We start from the raw sequence: 16,006 nt of genomic DNA on the forward strand, positions 1-16,006 counted from the left end.
GTCCCAAAGTTTCTTCTGGCACAAAATTGATAACAAGGTTTTCATATTTGCACCTGTTGGCCTGCTCGGCACTGTTAACAGCGCCACCCAACAATGACGAGGTCGCGTGTGATTCATTTAGAGTATCGACACACGTGACATCCTACACAAGCGACCTTCCCAGCCTCCACGGAGCACGAACATACCATCAGGTCTCTTGCCATCGCTCCGTGCCAAAACAATGGGTTCTAATATAGCTGGTAACCGACAACGGAGCATGTATTGAACGGCTACTTTACACCACCCCTTAACGATCTTGGCCTAACTTGATTGGGCCAAAAGATAAAATGTAAGGTAGTATTACTTTTGGATATGGAGGCTATCCTCCATACTTTTGGAAACGATGCTCCGGATTGTGAACCTATTATTTGTTTATTAGCACTGACGTACTAAAAATTTGACTTCTAATTTTAAGTCAACTTTTTATTTACTTTAAATGGTACAAAGCCAAGACATAAATAACGATATATTATAATTTTAAATAGAAATAGTGAAATGCATATAAAATGTATCCGAACGTAGATGGTGACGTGACGTGCGACGTCGAAACGTGGCTGACGTTCGCTGCTTTGACTTGTCAATTTTTGTTCCACGGATGTCCACTGACTCTCACTTGTAAAATTTGTTAAAATTTATTCGCAAGAAATTATCGGATCAATCTGTAATAGTGCTAATTAGGAGAAGTATTAAATTATAGTAAGTATGTCTACTTTTCTAGAATATTAAAGAAAGTATTGTAAATCCCAACAGAATCTAATTTGTATAATTTTTTTTTTAGAAAAAATGGATCAAATCGCTAAATTTGTAGAGCCAGGCAAGCAATTTGCGAAAGACTCAATCAGATTAGTAAGAAGATGCACAAAACCCGACAGAAAAGGTAAGAATAGTTGAATTGTTATGTTTTCAAATTTTTGTCTTATAGTGTTGTTAATCAAAAGTGATTGCAATTTTCCTGGAATAAAATAATTGTATTGTGTTAACATTAAGAGCTTTAATTGCTGGTTCGCAGCAAAATTTAACTTGAAACAAATTTTATTAAATCTCATTTATAAAGTGAAAGTAATAAATATAAAAATATGTTATTACTCCTTTTAGCACTTAATTATTGGTTTATGCTATATGTGAGCGGATTAAAATTGCATTTATGCTCTAGTGCATCAAAGTATATTGTTATATCAAACTAACATTCTGGTCTAGGTTCTAGTCAGTTTGATCAAGTATTTTTGTATAAATGTTTTTAGATTTTTTGTACAATCAATGTGTAGCAAATTTTAATCTATTTAAAATGTGATTTTCAAAATGCAAAGATTAACTAAAGTAATCAAAGTTGGTTCAGATGCCTAATCATTTGTTGACAAACTTTTTCAATAAAATTTCCAATTCACAGATTGGTTTAAATGTTAAAAATTATAGTGAGAAAAAATTTGTATGTGTTTTTGTTAATATCTCAATTAGTTTAACATTCAACCAAATCACGGATGCAATATTTGTTGTAAGAATAATTTTCGACATCTGCATCACATTGCAGCATTTCTGTGTTATTTGATTTCTAACTCAACTTCTGTCACTGTGCTGTGCACATTGCATGTGAATGTGCATTTCCTTCGAGCTTATAATCATAATTGAACATTATGAATTCCAAAGTTGTTGACTTACCAATTTTCCAAAGAATATTTATTTCCCAATTCATATGAATGAAGAGTCCATCCACATTGTGGATGTCCAAAACAGAGGGGTGGGTCAAAGCTGTGTACCCCTCTCTTATGAATAAGAAAGTTGGTGCCCAGTTGTGGGATATAAACATTCTGGGGATGATGAAGATACACATTCTTATATCTTTTATCGAATTGTGCCGTTTGGTGACGTAAGATCAGAACACAGTTGCCATAACAGATCTTTTTCTTGCTGGTGGCATACAAAATGATTAGAGGCATAAATCTGAGAATAGGCAGCAGCATCCTCTGTGCTATTACTACCATCTACTGTGATTACCAACTCTTCCATTGGAAGTGGCATTGATAAACAAAATTAATATTATATTGCTTTTGTTTCCAGAATTCCAGAAAATAGCCATCGCCACAGCGATAGGCTTCTGCATCATGGGCTTCATTGGCTTCTTCGTGAAGCTGATCCACATCCCCATCAACAACATTATTGTCGGCTCGTAGGCTAAGCTACTCTAGTTTATAGTTATCTTGTACCACAGTTTAGCTGTCATACAGTTTGGAATGCAACCTCAAAAGCTGCGATCTTAGCGGAGATTGCAAGTTGTTCTTATAGCACATTGGTTAACAAAGTAAGTAAGCAAAACAGCTTTGGTCCGACTGGAATACTGCTCAAAGCTTTACTGCCAAGTGATTAAGCCTTTCTGTATGATGGCGCGTAAAACCTGACCTGATAGAGCCAGGTTATTGCGCTTCCATGCTAATAACAAAGATATGATATACTGCTGTTGCACTGTTAAATTACTTTAGTTTGTTAACTGTATGATAGCCAAGCTGTGGTTTGTGTATGTTTAAGCTCTCCGGTGTTGATTGGTGTTAAGTTAATTCTCATTGTAATATCAGTTTATCATTGTATTAGAATAAATTATTTCATTTTCTAATATTTGTTTTAGTTTTAATATAAATTTTATTTTATTTATGGAACATTTTTTTCAATACCTGCCGCCATAATAATAAATTGATCTGCGAGTTTGATCAGAATTTGTTCGCCAACTATCGATGCTTAGAACAGCTCTTGCAAATACTCTTACATTATTAAAAAAATACTGTTAAAATCAGCTAAGTACCATGCTATAAGCTTTTGATACCATGATAACCATTCACCATCATGTCTATTGACGTTTGTTCTCTGGCGATGGATCTTTGGTAGAGAGTTCTAAATAAATAGTGGTCCTAAGTTCGATTCCCAATAGGGTTCATTTGGGATACTAAAAAAATTTCTAAATCTCTCGTCTGGTCGGAGGCTTCGGCCGTGGCTGGTTAGCAGCCTGGCGAGTAAGACGTGCCGCCAAGCAATAAAGCATTCCCAATACGATGTGTTGAAACCGATGGGTTTCATATGCCTGACCTCCATACTTCTAACAGCTTAGCCCGCTACCATCTTAAAATGCACCATCACTTACCACCAGGTGAGATAACTAGTTTTTTTTATATAAAAAGCAGAAGCAAAGACTAAGTAATATCCTGGCATTTTACAATTTAACTAATAGGTTATACCTTCGGACTTTACTAGTTGCCTGGTCGCCTTGTATATGGTCTTTAGTGATGGAGAAGAAAGTTGAGAATTCCTTAATGGTAAAGAGTAGATCACTATAAATTGCATGGTTCCCATTTAAATTAAATAAAAATCTATTTGATCTACGTGCCTTACCAAAGTAAAAATGTCTTATTTATTCCAAAGACGTTAAAATCCTAAAAAAAATGGGATTTACGCACCATAATATGCCCAAAGGCAAAAGGTCCATTTAGGCTTCCATTTTATAAGGTGGATATAGGTCACCAAGCGGCATTAGAGCAGCGTGGTGGGTCTAGGCTCTAAACTCTCTCTCCTATACAGTGGGACGCTAATAAGGTGATGATAAATTAGAGACATCAGAAAAAAAATACTTTATGACATAGCAAGAAAAATCGATGATAGCGCATTAGGTATCTCGACTTCACTTTCGGAGGCAGAGTTCGAATCCCAGCATACACTTCTAACTTTTGTAAGTTATGTGCGTTTTAAGTAATTAAACTATCACTGGTTTCAACGGTGCAGGAAAACATCGTGAGGAAATCTGCATACCTGAGAGATCAACATAATATTCTCAAAGGTGTTTGGAAGTCCACCAATCCGCACTAGGCCAACGTGTTGGACTTAACCCCTTTCATTGTGGGAGAAGACCCGTGTTCTGTAGTGAGCCGGTAATGGTTTGATGTGATGATGAAGAAATATTTAAGATATAAGTCGAACGAAGTATCAGTATTATTTAAATAAAAACAAAACAAAACAATTGTAAACAATTTTTCTAAAGATTTTTATTAATAACAACAAATATAAAATCGCTTGGCTTTTACAAGTTACCTTTCAGGCTTTAGGTAAAGTATCGAAGACGTCTTTGGTAAAAGGCTAAAAATATGCTTTCCGGAACGGTGGTAAGGTTAACATAAACATACTTGACGTTTCAAAATTGCTAATAAAGTAGGCCCACTTGAAAAAAATAAATTTTGAAGACACTCTAAGGCAAGCCGCTTGCGAGCGATTCCCCCAGTTCTTCATTTTCAAGATAGAAAAATAATACAGCAAAAGCCACTAGCTTAAAACTAGGTAGCCGATGCTTATTTGTACTAAATTTGGTTGTACTTATTTTGTGTTAAACTCCCGACGCAAGAAAGCTGATGTAACCATAACGCCTCAGCTCAGATCGTGAAGATCATAAGTTCACCTCTTTACTTTACAAAAAGATCCCGGTTCCCGATTTTTACCAGATCCCATCATAATAAAGTCCTGAGTTATTTAATAACTAAGTAAATAGAGTCGTGCGGTTTTTTTCTCAGGACGTGAAGGAATTGCGATATTTGGTGTAAAAATACGATTATTCCTGTAAACCAGCTAGGGAATTTTATGTTTTTCCCGGAACAAGAGTAGCCTATGTTGCTCTTCTTCTCAACTAACTGTATGCTAAAAATCCAGTTAACTAGTTGCTTAGTTAAGGCGTTGGTTAAAGACAAACAAATAAAGAAACACACTTTTGCATTTACTTATAAGCCAGGATGCGAAAATGTGTTTGTTTGTTAACTGAGCAACCAGATAACGTTTTTGGCATAGAGTCTAGGTTGAAAAGACAAAATTAGCGCTTCCCAGCGGATTGTAAAAAAAATCGCAATAAACAGATATAATATTAGTAAGAAACGTATGGATATCGTCAGCTTTCTTGTACATGTTCTGAGCACATTTACATTTTTATAAACTTCTTATAGGTATAATTATAGTGTTAGAACTGTCGTGGTCAATCCCCAGCCTTCTGCATGACGTGGATGTAATAGGCCGGGTTGGACACGCGCGCGAGTGGCTGGAAGTCGGCGTAGATGCTGTGCTTTGCGCGGCCGTCGAACGCCTCGTCGAGCATGCGCGTGAAGCTATCCAACTTGTGCGGGAAGTAGCACAGGCGGAATTCGCTGGAAGCAGGCGACAGCAACATTAGCGCGAAAACAGAGATATCAAGTCAAATATTTCTTTATTCAAATAGGCACATAGATGGCACTTTTGATGCGTACATTGCATGTAAATTATGACATAGAAATGAGTAGATGGCGATAACGAAATTCGTAAACTTAAAACTAAAGCTCCACCACACAAAAAAGTCTAAACGCGCCCTGGTCTAAAAAGAAGGCCACAACAAACTTAGCCGGTTGTTTTTTTTATTGTTTGAAAAAATTAACATACCGTTTATCAATGAATTAAAAAAAATAAAACTAGTGCATCAATTTGATGGTTGAGCTCGGTGATCTTCACACAATTTTTCAAAGCGTGGGACAGTCAAAAAATTTAATAATTGGTGTCGTTTTTGTTAACAGAAGATCTCTGTACTTTCTACGGCGCACCAGAGCGCCGCGACGCGCAAGTTGGGAAGCCTGGGCGAAGGCATACATAAATTGAATACACATATTGAGCTGTCATTATAATGTTTGACACAAACATTTCGGGCTTTTAAAAAAAAATAGTATATATAGGAACCTACCTCTTCTCAGTGGTGAGACCGTCTTCGGCGGCATCGATGCAGTAGTCCAGAGCCACCAGCTCGGGCTTGCCTCTCACCACCAGCACCGACGTTTTGATATCCACTGGGTACTTGCACTGAAAGATCCATGACATATAAGTATACGAATTTCAATATAATAATAAAGTATTTTTTTCTGACCACGGTCCATAATTAATTTAAAATTTAAAAAGTTAGTAACAATTTATTTAAAAGGTAAACTATGTTAGGAAACCTTTGAAATACGGGTAGGAAATTATTAGTAGTACGAAATGAGTCTGAGCTCGTCCGGGGAAGTACTAGCGCCATGCTTATTCCTGTCTTTAAGCAGCACTGTGTTCCGGTCTGAAAAGCGTGGTTGCCGGTGTAATACAGGCGTATGAGGCTTAAAGTTGCCTCAGGTTCATGAACACAGACAGGGTGGCACTTTGAAGAACGTGCTCCTGGCATGCCCTGCGTTGTGTTGCTGTTTTCAGGCGATGGTTTTCCAACTTTAGAACATCGGTTTGGGCTTGATTATTATACTTATATGTTATTAGATACTATAAAACACGCATTCGCTTTGGCGTGTAGATTCCAATCATTGAATTAAGAACCTCCTCCTCATTCAGCCATTATTGTTGGCTGTGCATTGGGTCCAAAACAGTGAAAACGTCCCGCGCATGTCTTACTTTACACCCGCGGAATTTTGCTAGCTCCAGCTCGCACTAAAATGTATAGAGTGACGAACCGTTTGTTCGAGAAACACTACTAGGTTTTTGTTTCTTCAATATTAGTCGTGTACCAAGGTTTCTGCATTTTCTTAATTTTAAGATTCCAATCATACATAAAAGACGTTCGGAAACTAGCTGTCTTATAATTTTTATTCGTAATATTGACCGCCTCCACGGATAATATGCCCATTAATCCGCACTGGGTCAGCGTCGTGGATTACGGCCATAACCCCTCCTCATCCAGGAAGGAGACCCGTGCCCTGTAATGGGCCGGTAATGGGTTGATATGATGATGATGATGCAACCTTGTACGAGGACTACTGGACGCTTGAGCTATAACCCAATATCTCAATATTTTACTCACGTTATAATAAATCGAGTGACCGGGCGTTGCTCCGCTGTCGATCATAGCGTCATAATTCCTATGGTCTATGAACAGGAGTCCTCCTGGCTTCAGGACCTTGGCAAAGTTGCGTAAGCACATTTTCTGCGTCCGCTGGTCTTCGAACTCGTCCAGCAAATGGGCAAACGAGTTCCCGAGGCATATGACTGCGTCGAATGACGCGCCGGGTAAGAATCCTTGTACGTCCTGCGGTAAGGTCTGCCAACTGGCCTCTTCGATTACTAAAACCGTAAAAGACGTTTTTTTGTTACCATTGGGACACTTTAAAAATACATCAATGAAGAAAACTAGGAAAATTAAGCTTAACTTACCGCGAAAAGCAGGAGAATCTGTATGGTGTAATTTATAATTTCTTTAATCTTTATACTCCACACAAAACAAATCTTCGGCAATGAACTTACCCTCTACGCACGTTTCGCTCCGACGCGACGCCGGAGCATCTTTAGGAGATGTTGACTTTACAATGATCAATTTAATTAATTGTGATGAGAGAGCAGTTCCGTGCCCAAAATGGTCTGCAGGTGATGAAGATGATGATAAAGACGTGATGTCAAGGTCAAGGACGTTTGTTTGTAAGATTGCGGTACGTCATGTATAAGTAGAAGCTGATGGGGTACAAATGCCATAGTTCTAACAGGTTAAAATATTAATATTAGCACATTTAGTAAAAAAAAATGGGTGGGCTTAGTAGGTAGGTACAACCAGCTATTTGCATTGTTAGTTAGAGGGAATATCTGGTATCAAAAGATGAAATTGCTCAGATCCAACGCAACATGGTAGATATTGGTGCGTTGGATCATGATACAACTTTTATTGTGAGTGAAAAAAGGATGGAACCATCTAATTCTACCATTCTCTTAACTATGCACGTACCCCATTCATCATACTGAGAATCCTTCCTTTTCTCCCACCTCGCCTTGAGCGCGTGCTTCAACATCTTGTCTGAAGCATCCACGGAGACCACCTTGAATCCTTCGTCGAGAAGCATCATTGAGTCTATTCTGAAATAATTCTGTCCATTGAAACCCGAACCTAATAGGTACTTGAGAAGTTCAGATTGTTTTAATAAATCAGGTCTGGACTATTGAAGAATAGCTTTGGATCTCTAGAGGGTAGGTAAATACAATTTTTAGTCACTGTTTCAAAACATTTGACACAGTATAGTAGTACTCTCGCTTTTTGAGCTCGTCCGTAATCCATATAAGTAATGTACACCTACTATGCGTTGTTTAAAATCAAAGAATGTTTAAGCTAAGTCACGGATTCTGTGTCATTGTAAAGAACATATAGTGTGATAAGAACAATATTTATTTGAAAATACCAATAAAAAAGATGTATTATGACTCAAAAAGTTAGCCTTAACCCCTAAAACGTGGCATAATTCCGAGCTAGTTATGATGGGTTTTGTTACAGTTCAACTAACAGCATCTTTTCATTGTTAAAAGCGTAAAAACACTGCTTTGCTACTTCGACGTTATACCATGTTTATGACTATGCGGTAACCATGGCTCAATTTAACTTCGATTGTATGATCGCATATAGGTAGTATAAGATTTTCTTAGCGTGAAAGCGTTTAAAGAATACGTTGCTGAATTGCATAATATTGCTTGCGATGTGCGTTGATGAACTTCCAACTTTCCGAGTGAAGTAAATATTATTTTCGTTGAAAAATAAAACTTAACTTCTGACATGTATATTGTGTCATATAAACAAGATGTGAGGTCACCAACTTATTCTCCTATCTCCACGTTGCTATTTGCTAATTAAGACTTAGTAATAATGATAACGCTGATATCTCATTGAAATTAAATAATATACAGCTATTGTTCTGATAATAATCAACTTAAAAAATAAAAAACAAACGCCTATTAATTATCCCGCATAAAAGATGATGGATAAACGTCTGGGGTCTGGTTAATTCTTTGTGTGATGGCCATAGTGAAGACCGGCCAAGTGATAGTCAGACTTGTGCACGATGGGCTCCGTACCATTATCAATAAAAACAGCAAAATCATTTCTCTGTCTCATATAGGGGCCCGTTTAATTTGTTTTTTCTGTTTTTTAGTATTGTTATAGCGACTACAGAAATACATCATCTGTGACAATTCCACTGTCTAACTATCATAAGATACGGCCTATAACAGACGGACAGACAGACGGATAGACGGAGTTATAGTAATAGAGTCACGTTTTACCCTTTTTGTAATGTACGAATTTCCTCGCGCCAAAGTTGTCTGGAAAGATAGCTTTAGCGACGAGGCCTCCTTTTTACTAATGCTTCTTACTATGCTATGCTTCTTACTTTAATTTTGGTTCTGTATCGTGCAATAGGATTTCAAGCAGACGAACAAGGTACATACCCAGTTCCGCAGGCCACGTCCAGTACACTGACGCAGCCGTGCTTCTTGAGCAGGCCAGACAGGAAGTCCCTGTAGTTCTGTGTGCGCTGGTTGCTGTCTCCGATGTACTTCTTCCAAACGCGAGCCGCCTTCCCGTCCGCGTACTGGTCCTTCACCCCCTCGGACGGGATGCCTTGCGAGCGGGAATGGAACACTTTGTCCGCCGACATTGTTCACTGAAACTGAAATGTTTTTATTTTTATTCCACTACAAGGTAGCCCTTATCTGAATTCTCAGCTAGTAAGCGATTATGCAGTCTAAGATGGTATCGAGCAAACTCATTAGGAGTACGGCGGCTTAGTAATTTCATACCATTTCTTTGGAGTAAATCGTATCTACTTTTATTTAAGGAGATACACCTACTTAGTAAATATGAAGTAGAGTTATGTTTGGAATATTTTCTATGTTTGAATAGAGCAACTGCTGAGTTTCTTGGCGGGTTCTTGAAGGAATCTGCCTTCCGATCCGGTGGTAGAGTCATAAAAACAGACAGACTTGACATTTCAAAAGTGCTTATAAAGTTAGCCAACTTGGCTAACAAACAAACAACAATAAATGAATTTGGAATTGTATTATCTGTAAATATTTTTCTTTTTTTAGTGTTGTTATGCCACCACTTTTTAGCGTTCTCTGACGAAAGTAAGATATTGTCTTCCCATCTCCTTATCGTTTTCTACGCGATATCGTTAATGCTAAATAGCTTGGCGGCACATCTTTGTCGATACGGTGGTAACTAGCAAGGGTCGGAGCCTCCCACTGGTTTATGACATATCTTCAACATTAAAAAAGAAGTAGACGAAGACCAAAGGAGAGAATGATGTGTGTATAAGATAATATTCGTGTAAAAGTAGTATAAAGTGAGATGACGGGTAATGAAATGGAAGTGAGTGGAAAGAGAAACCATGCTGCATCATGCATGGAATTGTATTTGTGTACCTATCTATTGTTTTTATATAAAAGTCACTTAAAATGTAATTGACAACTCAAACTAATTGTAAAGATAAGTGAAATCGCATTAACACATATGTGTGTGCGTTTGAGTTATTGTTTGAATATTACCTAAATCCATAACGTTTTTCACGTGGAATTTGGGCCGAAACTTTATTGAAAAATAAGACATCCATGCGTAAAACTCTTTTCTTTGAGTTGGTTTTTAGTAGTTTATGTAAGAGTTTATGGTAACACATGAATATCGTAGTGTCCAGGGAGCCAAGTGGAAATCGCATGCCGAATTAGGTTCACGCATCTACGTCATATATTTTATCCCGAGCTGGGAGCGGCGTTAAACTTGAGTAGGTAAATCTAAGCAAGACTTAGGTAACTAGCCGCAACCGAAGACTTTCACTAGACACAGTATTTCGTATACAGAATACAGTGCTTAGCTAACACTGACAGCGATACAAATCACATTAATTGTAAAGAAAACACTAATTCTGCCTTCATCTCCGCAATAGTTATTTTGGATATTTGCTAAATCCTCAAGATAAAATTATTATGTATTCACCTTTCAAAAATCAATACTCAAAAATATTTTATTTATTCTACCTATTACAGGCACTTATGAAGCGTCTGTACATACATATTATATGTAACCATTATTGAGATAAATACCTAATTACATTCGCAAACCTAAAACTAAAGCTTGGAGGGTTCCAGAGTCCGCAACAAACTTAGCCGCGTTTATCAGCTTATAATTTAATGTACTCCAACTTGGCACACCTAGTTATTCCAGGTCAATTTTAACATATTTTTCTAATGTATTTTAATAACCGTTAAAGCCCGATAAATTGAGGTTCAGAGGATCTAAACACGGAATCCACATACCCTATGTGAGACGAGGTCAGTGGCAGATCAGTGATTTGGTACGAAAACAACACTTACAATTTTTTTACGGTCTGAAGTGACGTGCTGCCGCGAACACAAATCACAATCTGGCAAGGCGAGTGCCGCGCTCGCAGGCGTGTTTACTAGTGAGGCTGTATCCGATACAGTTACAGACGACAAGAGATCCAGTGCGACTCTGTCTGCACAATCATAATAATTTTTTGTTTCGAAAGCTTTAATTGTAAAAACACGGTTACTTAAATATAGTTCAACGGGTACATACCACGATAATATTTTGGATTTGTCGATATTTCGACCCAGTTGCATGGATCGTGGTCACGACGGGACTGACCACGTGTGAATGTCCCGTCTTGACCACGATCCATGCAACTGGGTCGAAATATCGAAAAATCCAAAATATTATCGTGGTATGTACCCGTTGAACTATATTTAAGAAATGTTGATTAACCACGAAAATCTTAGTTCAAAATCTTTAAAAACACGGTTAAACAGAAGTTGGGAAAGAAAGAAAAGCAGCAGGCAGCAGCACCTCTGTGCTGTGCTACCATCTACTGCGATCACCAACCCGTCTGCTCAGCGTGGTGATTTTGGGCAAACCTCCCCGTTGGAACAGGTCTTTAGTTCAGTAAGCTATTGACGAGTATGGTCATAATATTTCTTCTTCTTCTTCTCTCTGGGCGGTTTCCGCACGTAAGCGCTTCGCTTGTTGTACGTAGAAATTTGCCACTGTTGCTCGCTACTCCAGTCATCCAAGCTCGTTCCAGAATCCCAGCATACCGCCCAGGTTGCTGAGGACTTCTGGAATAGTGGCAGTCGTATATGAGACTCGAGGTTGTGCAGCTGCTGGCCAGGGAACGGAGAACCGTTTGGCTGTCAGAGTTTATGATTATTTTATTGTGTATTACCTGTCTGTTTGCCATCGCTATGGCTGCAGGGTCATAATATTTATCAAACTTTAGAGTTGACTGAGAGAGTTTAAATTCGCCTCAGGTTGATGGACACAGAGACGCACTTTGTTTCATAGCATTCCTTGCATGCCCTGCGAGTGTTGCTCTTTTATAGGCGAGGGTTCTGTAATTACCATGGTGGGTCCACGGCCTTTATAACCTTATAACTGTAAAAAAAATCTTGCTTCAGTGGTTTATAATATTACGCACAAACTTCCATCACAACTGTTTGTATGTGAACGTCAATTCATGATTCCGGACGCATAAATGTGTTGACATGTTGTTTTTACTGAGTGATGTAACATCTATGTAATATCGCTGTAACTTTACGAGCGCGCATTGCTCTCAGGTCTCAGTCAAGTTCAAGAAAACCATCCACTTTATCAAATATAACACAATTGAGAGGAACTGCCTCTGATTATTAAAATAAACAGTAACTTACGTTTTAAATAAAGTATTCGCCTGTCTGTCGAGGATAATCCAAGGAAAAGTTTGAAAAATTTTGGATAGGACTTCCGTAGACAAATCATTGTCATGTCAACTAATGGATGTCCACAACTGACTTACTCTTTTGTAGGAAGGTCGAAATACCACAGCCTTGTGCCACTTGCATCCAGCGGCTCCCTACCACTCGTTTAATATCATCTGTTCACCTCGTCGGAATTTACTAACGCTTAGTTTACCGGTGCGAGATTACCACCCGAGCACCTTGGGACCTTAACGTCCATCGGTTCCCCGTGTGCCCCTCCCATTGCTCCCTTAGCTTCGCGACGCGTTATTTATAACTATTACCTTTTTTTAACTATTTTGTATACTTAGATAATATTAATATCTCATATAATGTTTTTGATTACTTATTATTGTTTTTAATTATTCTGTTATGTAATAGTGTAGATGGGTCATAGTTACCAAATAAAGAATTATTATTATTATTGTGTTTTCACGGATCTCTTCATTTCTGATTGATTATGTAGAGATACTGCGAGCATAGTCATCACACGCCGAGTGAGGCACCAGTGTCATCGTAAAATGTCTAGTGGGTCACCGGCACGTAGTGGTATAATTGAGGCTACTCTTCACAGTGGGATAATGTCAACAGATTTTGACTCTTCCAAGAAAATGCCTATTCACTCATGCCTTGCAGCTTTACGGTGAGACAAGGAATGTGCAAGGACTAAAACAGAAATTATGGTCACGATATATTGGCGTAGGTATATCTCGTATATATACATCTAAGTTTTTCCATTTTTAATTTGATGTTTGCTTCGTCATGCTTCTGGATCTCGTAATAATCTCGATCACACGTCATCCGATAACAATTATCTACTATTTTGCCATATAATTCACTCTCAGTTAATATTATAATACCTACAGAATATAATTGATATCTTTAGTCTATTTAAGGCTTGTACTTCTTGGCACCTGTACGAAAGGTTTAAAGATTAGACCCGCTACGCTGCTCCAATGCAGCCTGGCGGGCCTAATACTTGTTAGAAATATCAGGCAGCACACGGCACAAACCGCTTAAAAACAACATATCTCATAAGAGGGAAATACAATACTCACTACGTTGATGTTATGGTTGTCACTACGTATATTTTAACTATTTTATTTTTCTTCTAAAAGTAAAGCTATCTCTCAGGAAAAAGATGTGGATAAAAGTGTTCAATATCTATTAAAAATATTCCATCGCTTAGGTCCCCCTTTTCATAATATCAGCATCATATCAAAACATTACCGGCCCACTACAGGGCAAGAGCCTCCTTCCACAATGAGAAGGGGTTAAGGCCGTAGTCTACCACACTGCCCATATGCGGATCGGTGGACTCTACCCACACCTTTAAGAACATCATTGTGAATTCTCAGGCATGCGAGTTTCCTCACGACGTTTTCCTTCACCGTTGACTTATGTACCTACTATCAACGTCAGACTTGTCTTATAATGTAAACAAGCTTTTCATAATTTCTTAGTGCTATGTTTTAATAAGAGAGAATAAGTGCGTAAAATTTTCATTTCATTTTGTATAAATTGGAAAAATAATTTTATAATTAAGTTGTTATTATAATTTGCATGCCATAGAATGGCAGATTGTAGCACGTAACTTGTTATGTTTTAGTATAAGATCAAATTTGTAAACCTGCAATCCCGCAAATAAAGATTTGAATTTGAATTTGAATTTGAAAAATTTTATCAATTTTAATTTAAACTTACAGTAAAAAAGATAACATTTATAAAACTAAAAAGTACTTTTACATGACTAGCGTGAGTATAAATTAATAAGTTTCGCGTTTAAATTTAAAAGAATGATAGTAAGTAGATATCTAGGAAGCCTTATAATTTTTCGGTGTCTTCAATGTACGTGCCATTCGTTATCAACAGTCCGGTTTGAAACGGTTTTCGATCGCATTGTCAGTGGCCGTATCATAAGCAACTTGACCCAAACGTGACCCGCCATCGGAAGATACTTATGGGAGATAAACTATCTAAAGACTTTAGTGTAACAATTATTGCTTACGTGATTTCTTAAAATATCCATTCTAATATTATTAATCCGAAAGTGTTTGTTTCTTCTTACTTTACGCCCTTGCTAAGCAACCAATCTAATTGGTTATTGGTAGAGTTAGTTGAAAGGACGGAGAGTAAGGTCATAGGCTACTTTTATCCCAGGGAAACAAACCGTTCCCACAGGATCTGTAAATATTTTTTAATGACAACAAGGAAGCCGTTGTCACACCTAATGTAATGATGCAGTCTAAAGTGGTAAGGGCAGATAAACACGTTATCGGATTTTCATCAAAGGAGCACGCTGCGCAGAGTAGAAGACGTTACGACGTAAACAGCAGAGGTGGCCAGTCGAAGTCAATCTTCAAGAAAAAAGCGCAAACCACAAATAAAATTGTCCTCCGTCTGGAGTGTGAAGTCTGCAAGGTGAGGTCACAGGTAGCATTCAAGCGGTTCATTCAACATTCAAGATTCCGTTCTTAGAAAACATTTGTTTCATTTTGATGATGACGATGCAGTCTATAACGGTAGCTGTCTCACCTGTTAGGGAGTATGACTGAGTTATATTAACTACTACCCCTAATCGGTATCTACGCGACAACGTATCGGAACGCTAAATCACTTACTATATTATGAAAATTAAGCTTAATTTGCTATACTCCGCGAACAGCACTAGAATCAGTATACTCCACACCAAACAGATCCTCGGCAATGTACCCTCTACGCACGATTCGCTCCGAAACCGGAGCATCCTCAGATGTTGACTTTACAATGAATAATTGTTAAGTTAAAAATTATTTTTGGTGTGGAGTATACGGATTGAAGTAATTATAAATTACACCATACAGATTCTTCTGCTGTTCGCGGAGTATAGCAAATTAAGCTTAATTTTCATATGTTATGGATTTCCGCAAAGTAACGCCTATCTATCCAAAATCACTTAGTGTCATGTCCTTTTCGGAGGGTAGTAACTAGCCACGGCCGAAGCCTCCCATCAAAGCAGACCAGAGAAAATTCAGAAAAAATAAACTCCCAAATTGTCCCTGCCGGAAATTGAACCCACAGCCTCCAACTTTAAACCATAGCGCTGACCGCTGCGCCAGGGAGGTCGTCAAAGCATTTCATACATTTCATCGGTATTTGCAATCAAATTCATGTCAACCGTGTTTCGCCGTGTACTTCTGCCGCATAGCAAATCTGTATAATCCCATATTTGAAGAGTCCAGAAACTGTCCAGTAATGTATAAAAGACTTTTGCTCATAGTTCATTTCAGAATATCCATAAGCGATTTTCCTTGTATTATATCTTCTTTGTAGTAATTGTTTTAAGTACTTGTCAGAAAAAAGGGGGTTACGTCGGCAGAAACTACCTTTTATCACCCTACAAGTGTACGTGCAGTGGTATTAAACGGAC

General features: G+C 38.0%; 2 protein-coding genes across 3 annotated transcripts; one reads left to right on the forward strand and one right to left on the reverse strand.

Annotated features, from left to right (window-relative positions):
- The first annotated feature begins 579 nt into the window (after nucleotides 1–579).
- Nucleotides 580–2,646, forward strand: LOC120623911 (protein transport protein Sec61 subunit gamma). The gene is made up of 3 exons (XM_039890204.1): nucleotides 580–735; nucleotides 818–916; nucleotides 2,095–2,646. Exons 2-3 carry the CDS (start codon nucleotides 823–825, stop codon nucleotides 2,205–2,207), a joined length of 207 nt encoding a protein of 68 aa, XP_039746138.1. The 5' UTR covers nucleotides 580–735; nucleotides 818–822; the 3' UTR covers nucleotides 2,208–2,646.
- A 1,395-nt stretch (nucleotides 2,647–4,041) lies between these two features.
- Nucleotides 4,042–11,277, reverse strand: LOC120623881 (glycine N-methyltransferase). 2 transcript variants are annotated; one of them, XM_039890160.1, is made up of 6 exons: nucleotides 11,179–11,277; nucleotides 9,259–9,479; nucleotides 7,772–7,899; nucleotides 6,860–7,119; nucleotides 5,765–5,880; nucleotides 4,042–5,201 (listed from the first exon to the last, which is right to left on the reverse strand). In XM_039890160.1, the coding sequence occupies exons 2-6, from the start codon at nucleotides 9,465–9,467 to the stop codon at nucleotides 5,033–5,035; spliced, it is 882 nt and encodes a 293-aa protein (XP_039746094.1). In that variant the 5' UTR covers nucleotides 9,468–9,479; nucleotides 11,179–11,277; the 3' UTR covers nucleotides 4,042–5,032. The 2 variants fall into 2 exon arrangements, with proteins under 2 accessions (XP_039746094.1, XP_039746095.1); XM_039890161.1 differs by having other exon boundaries at nucleotides 11,122–11,277.
- Nucleotides 11,278–16,006: the final 4,729 nt, after the last annotated feature.

Source organism: Pararge aegeria, chromosome 5 (assembly GCF_905163445.1).
Source record: "Pararge aegeria chromosome 5, ilParAegt1.1, whole genome shotgun sequence".
Lineage (NCBI taxonomy): Eukaryota > Metazoa > Arthropoda > Insecta > Lepidoptera > Nymphalidae > Pararge > Pararge aegeria.

Bases quoted from the DNA above. Each gene is read 5' to 3' on its own strand.
- LOC120623881 (XM_039890160.1), bottom strand. From the start codon at position 9,467: ATGTCGGCGGACAAAGTGTTCCATTCCCGCTCGCAAGGCATCCCGTCC. The intron at 7,900-9,258 runs GTATGTACCTTG...GAATTATTTCAG, and splicing joins GACGTGGCCTGCGGAACTGG to AATAGACTCAATGATGCTTC. The intron at 5,881-6,859 runs GTGAGTAAAATA...TGGATCTTTCAG, and splicing joins GTCACTCGATTTATTATAAC to TGCAAGTACCCAGTGGATAT.
- LOC120623911 (XM_039890204.1), top strand. From the start codon at position 823: ATGGATCAAATCGCTAAATTTGTAGAGCCAGGCAAGCAATTTGCGAAA. The intron at 917-2,094 runs GTAAGAATAGTT...TTTTGTTTCCAG, and splicing joins CACAAAACCCGACAGAAAAG to AATTCCAGAAAATAGCCATC.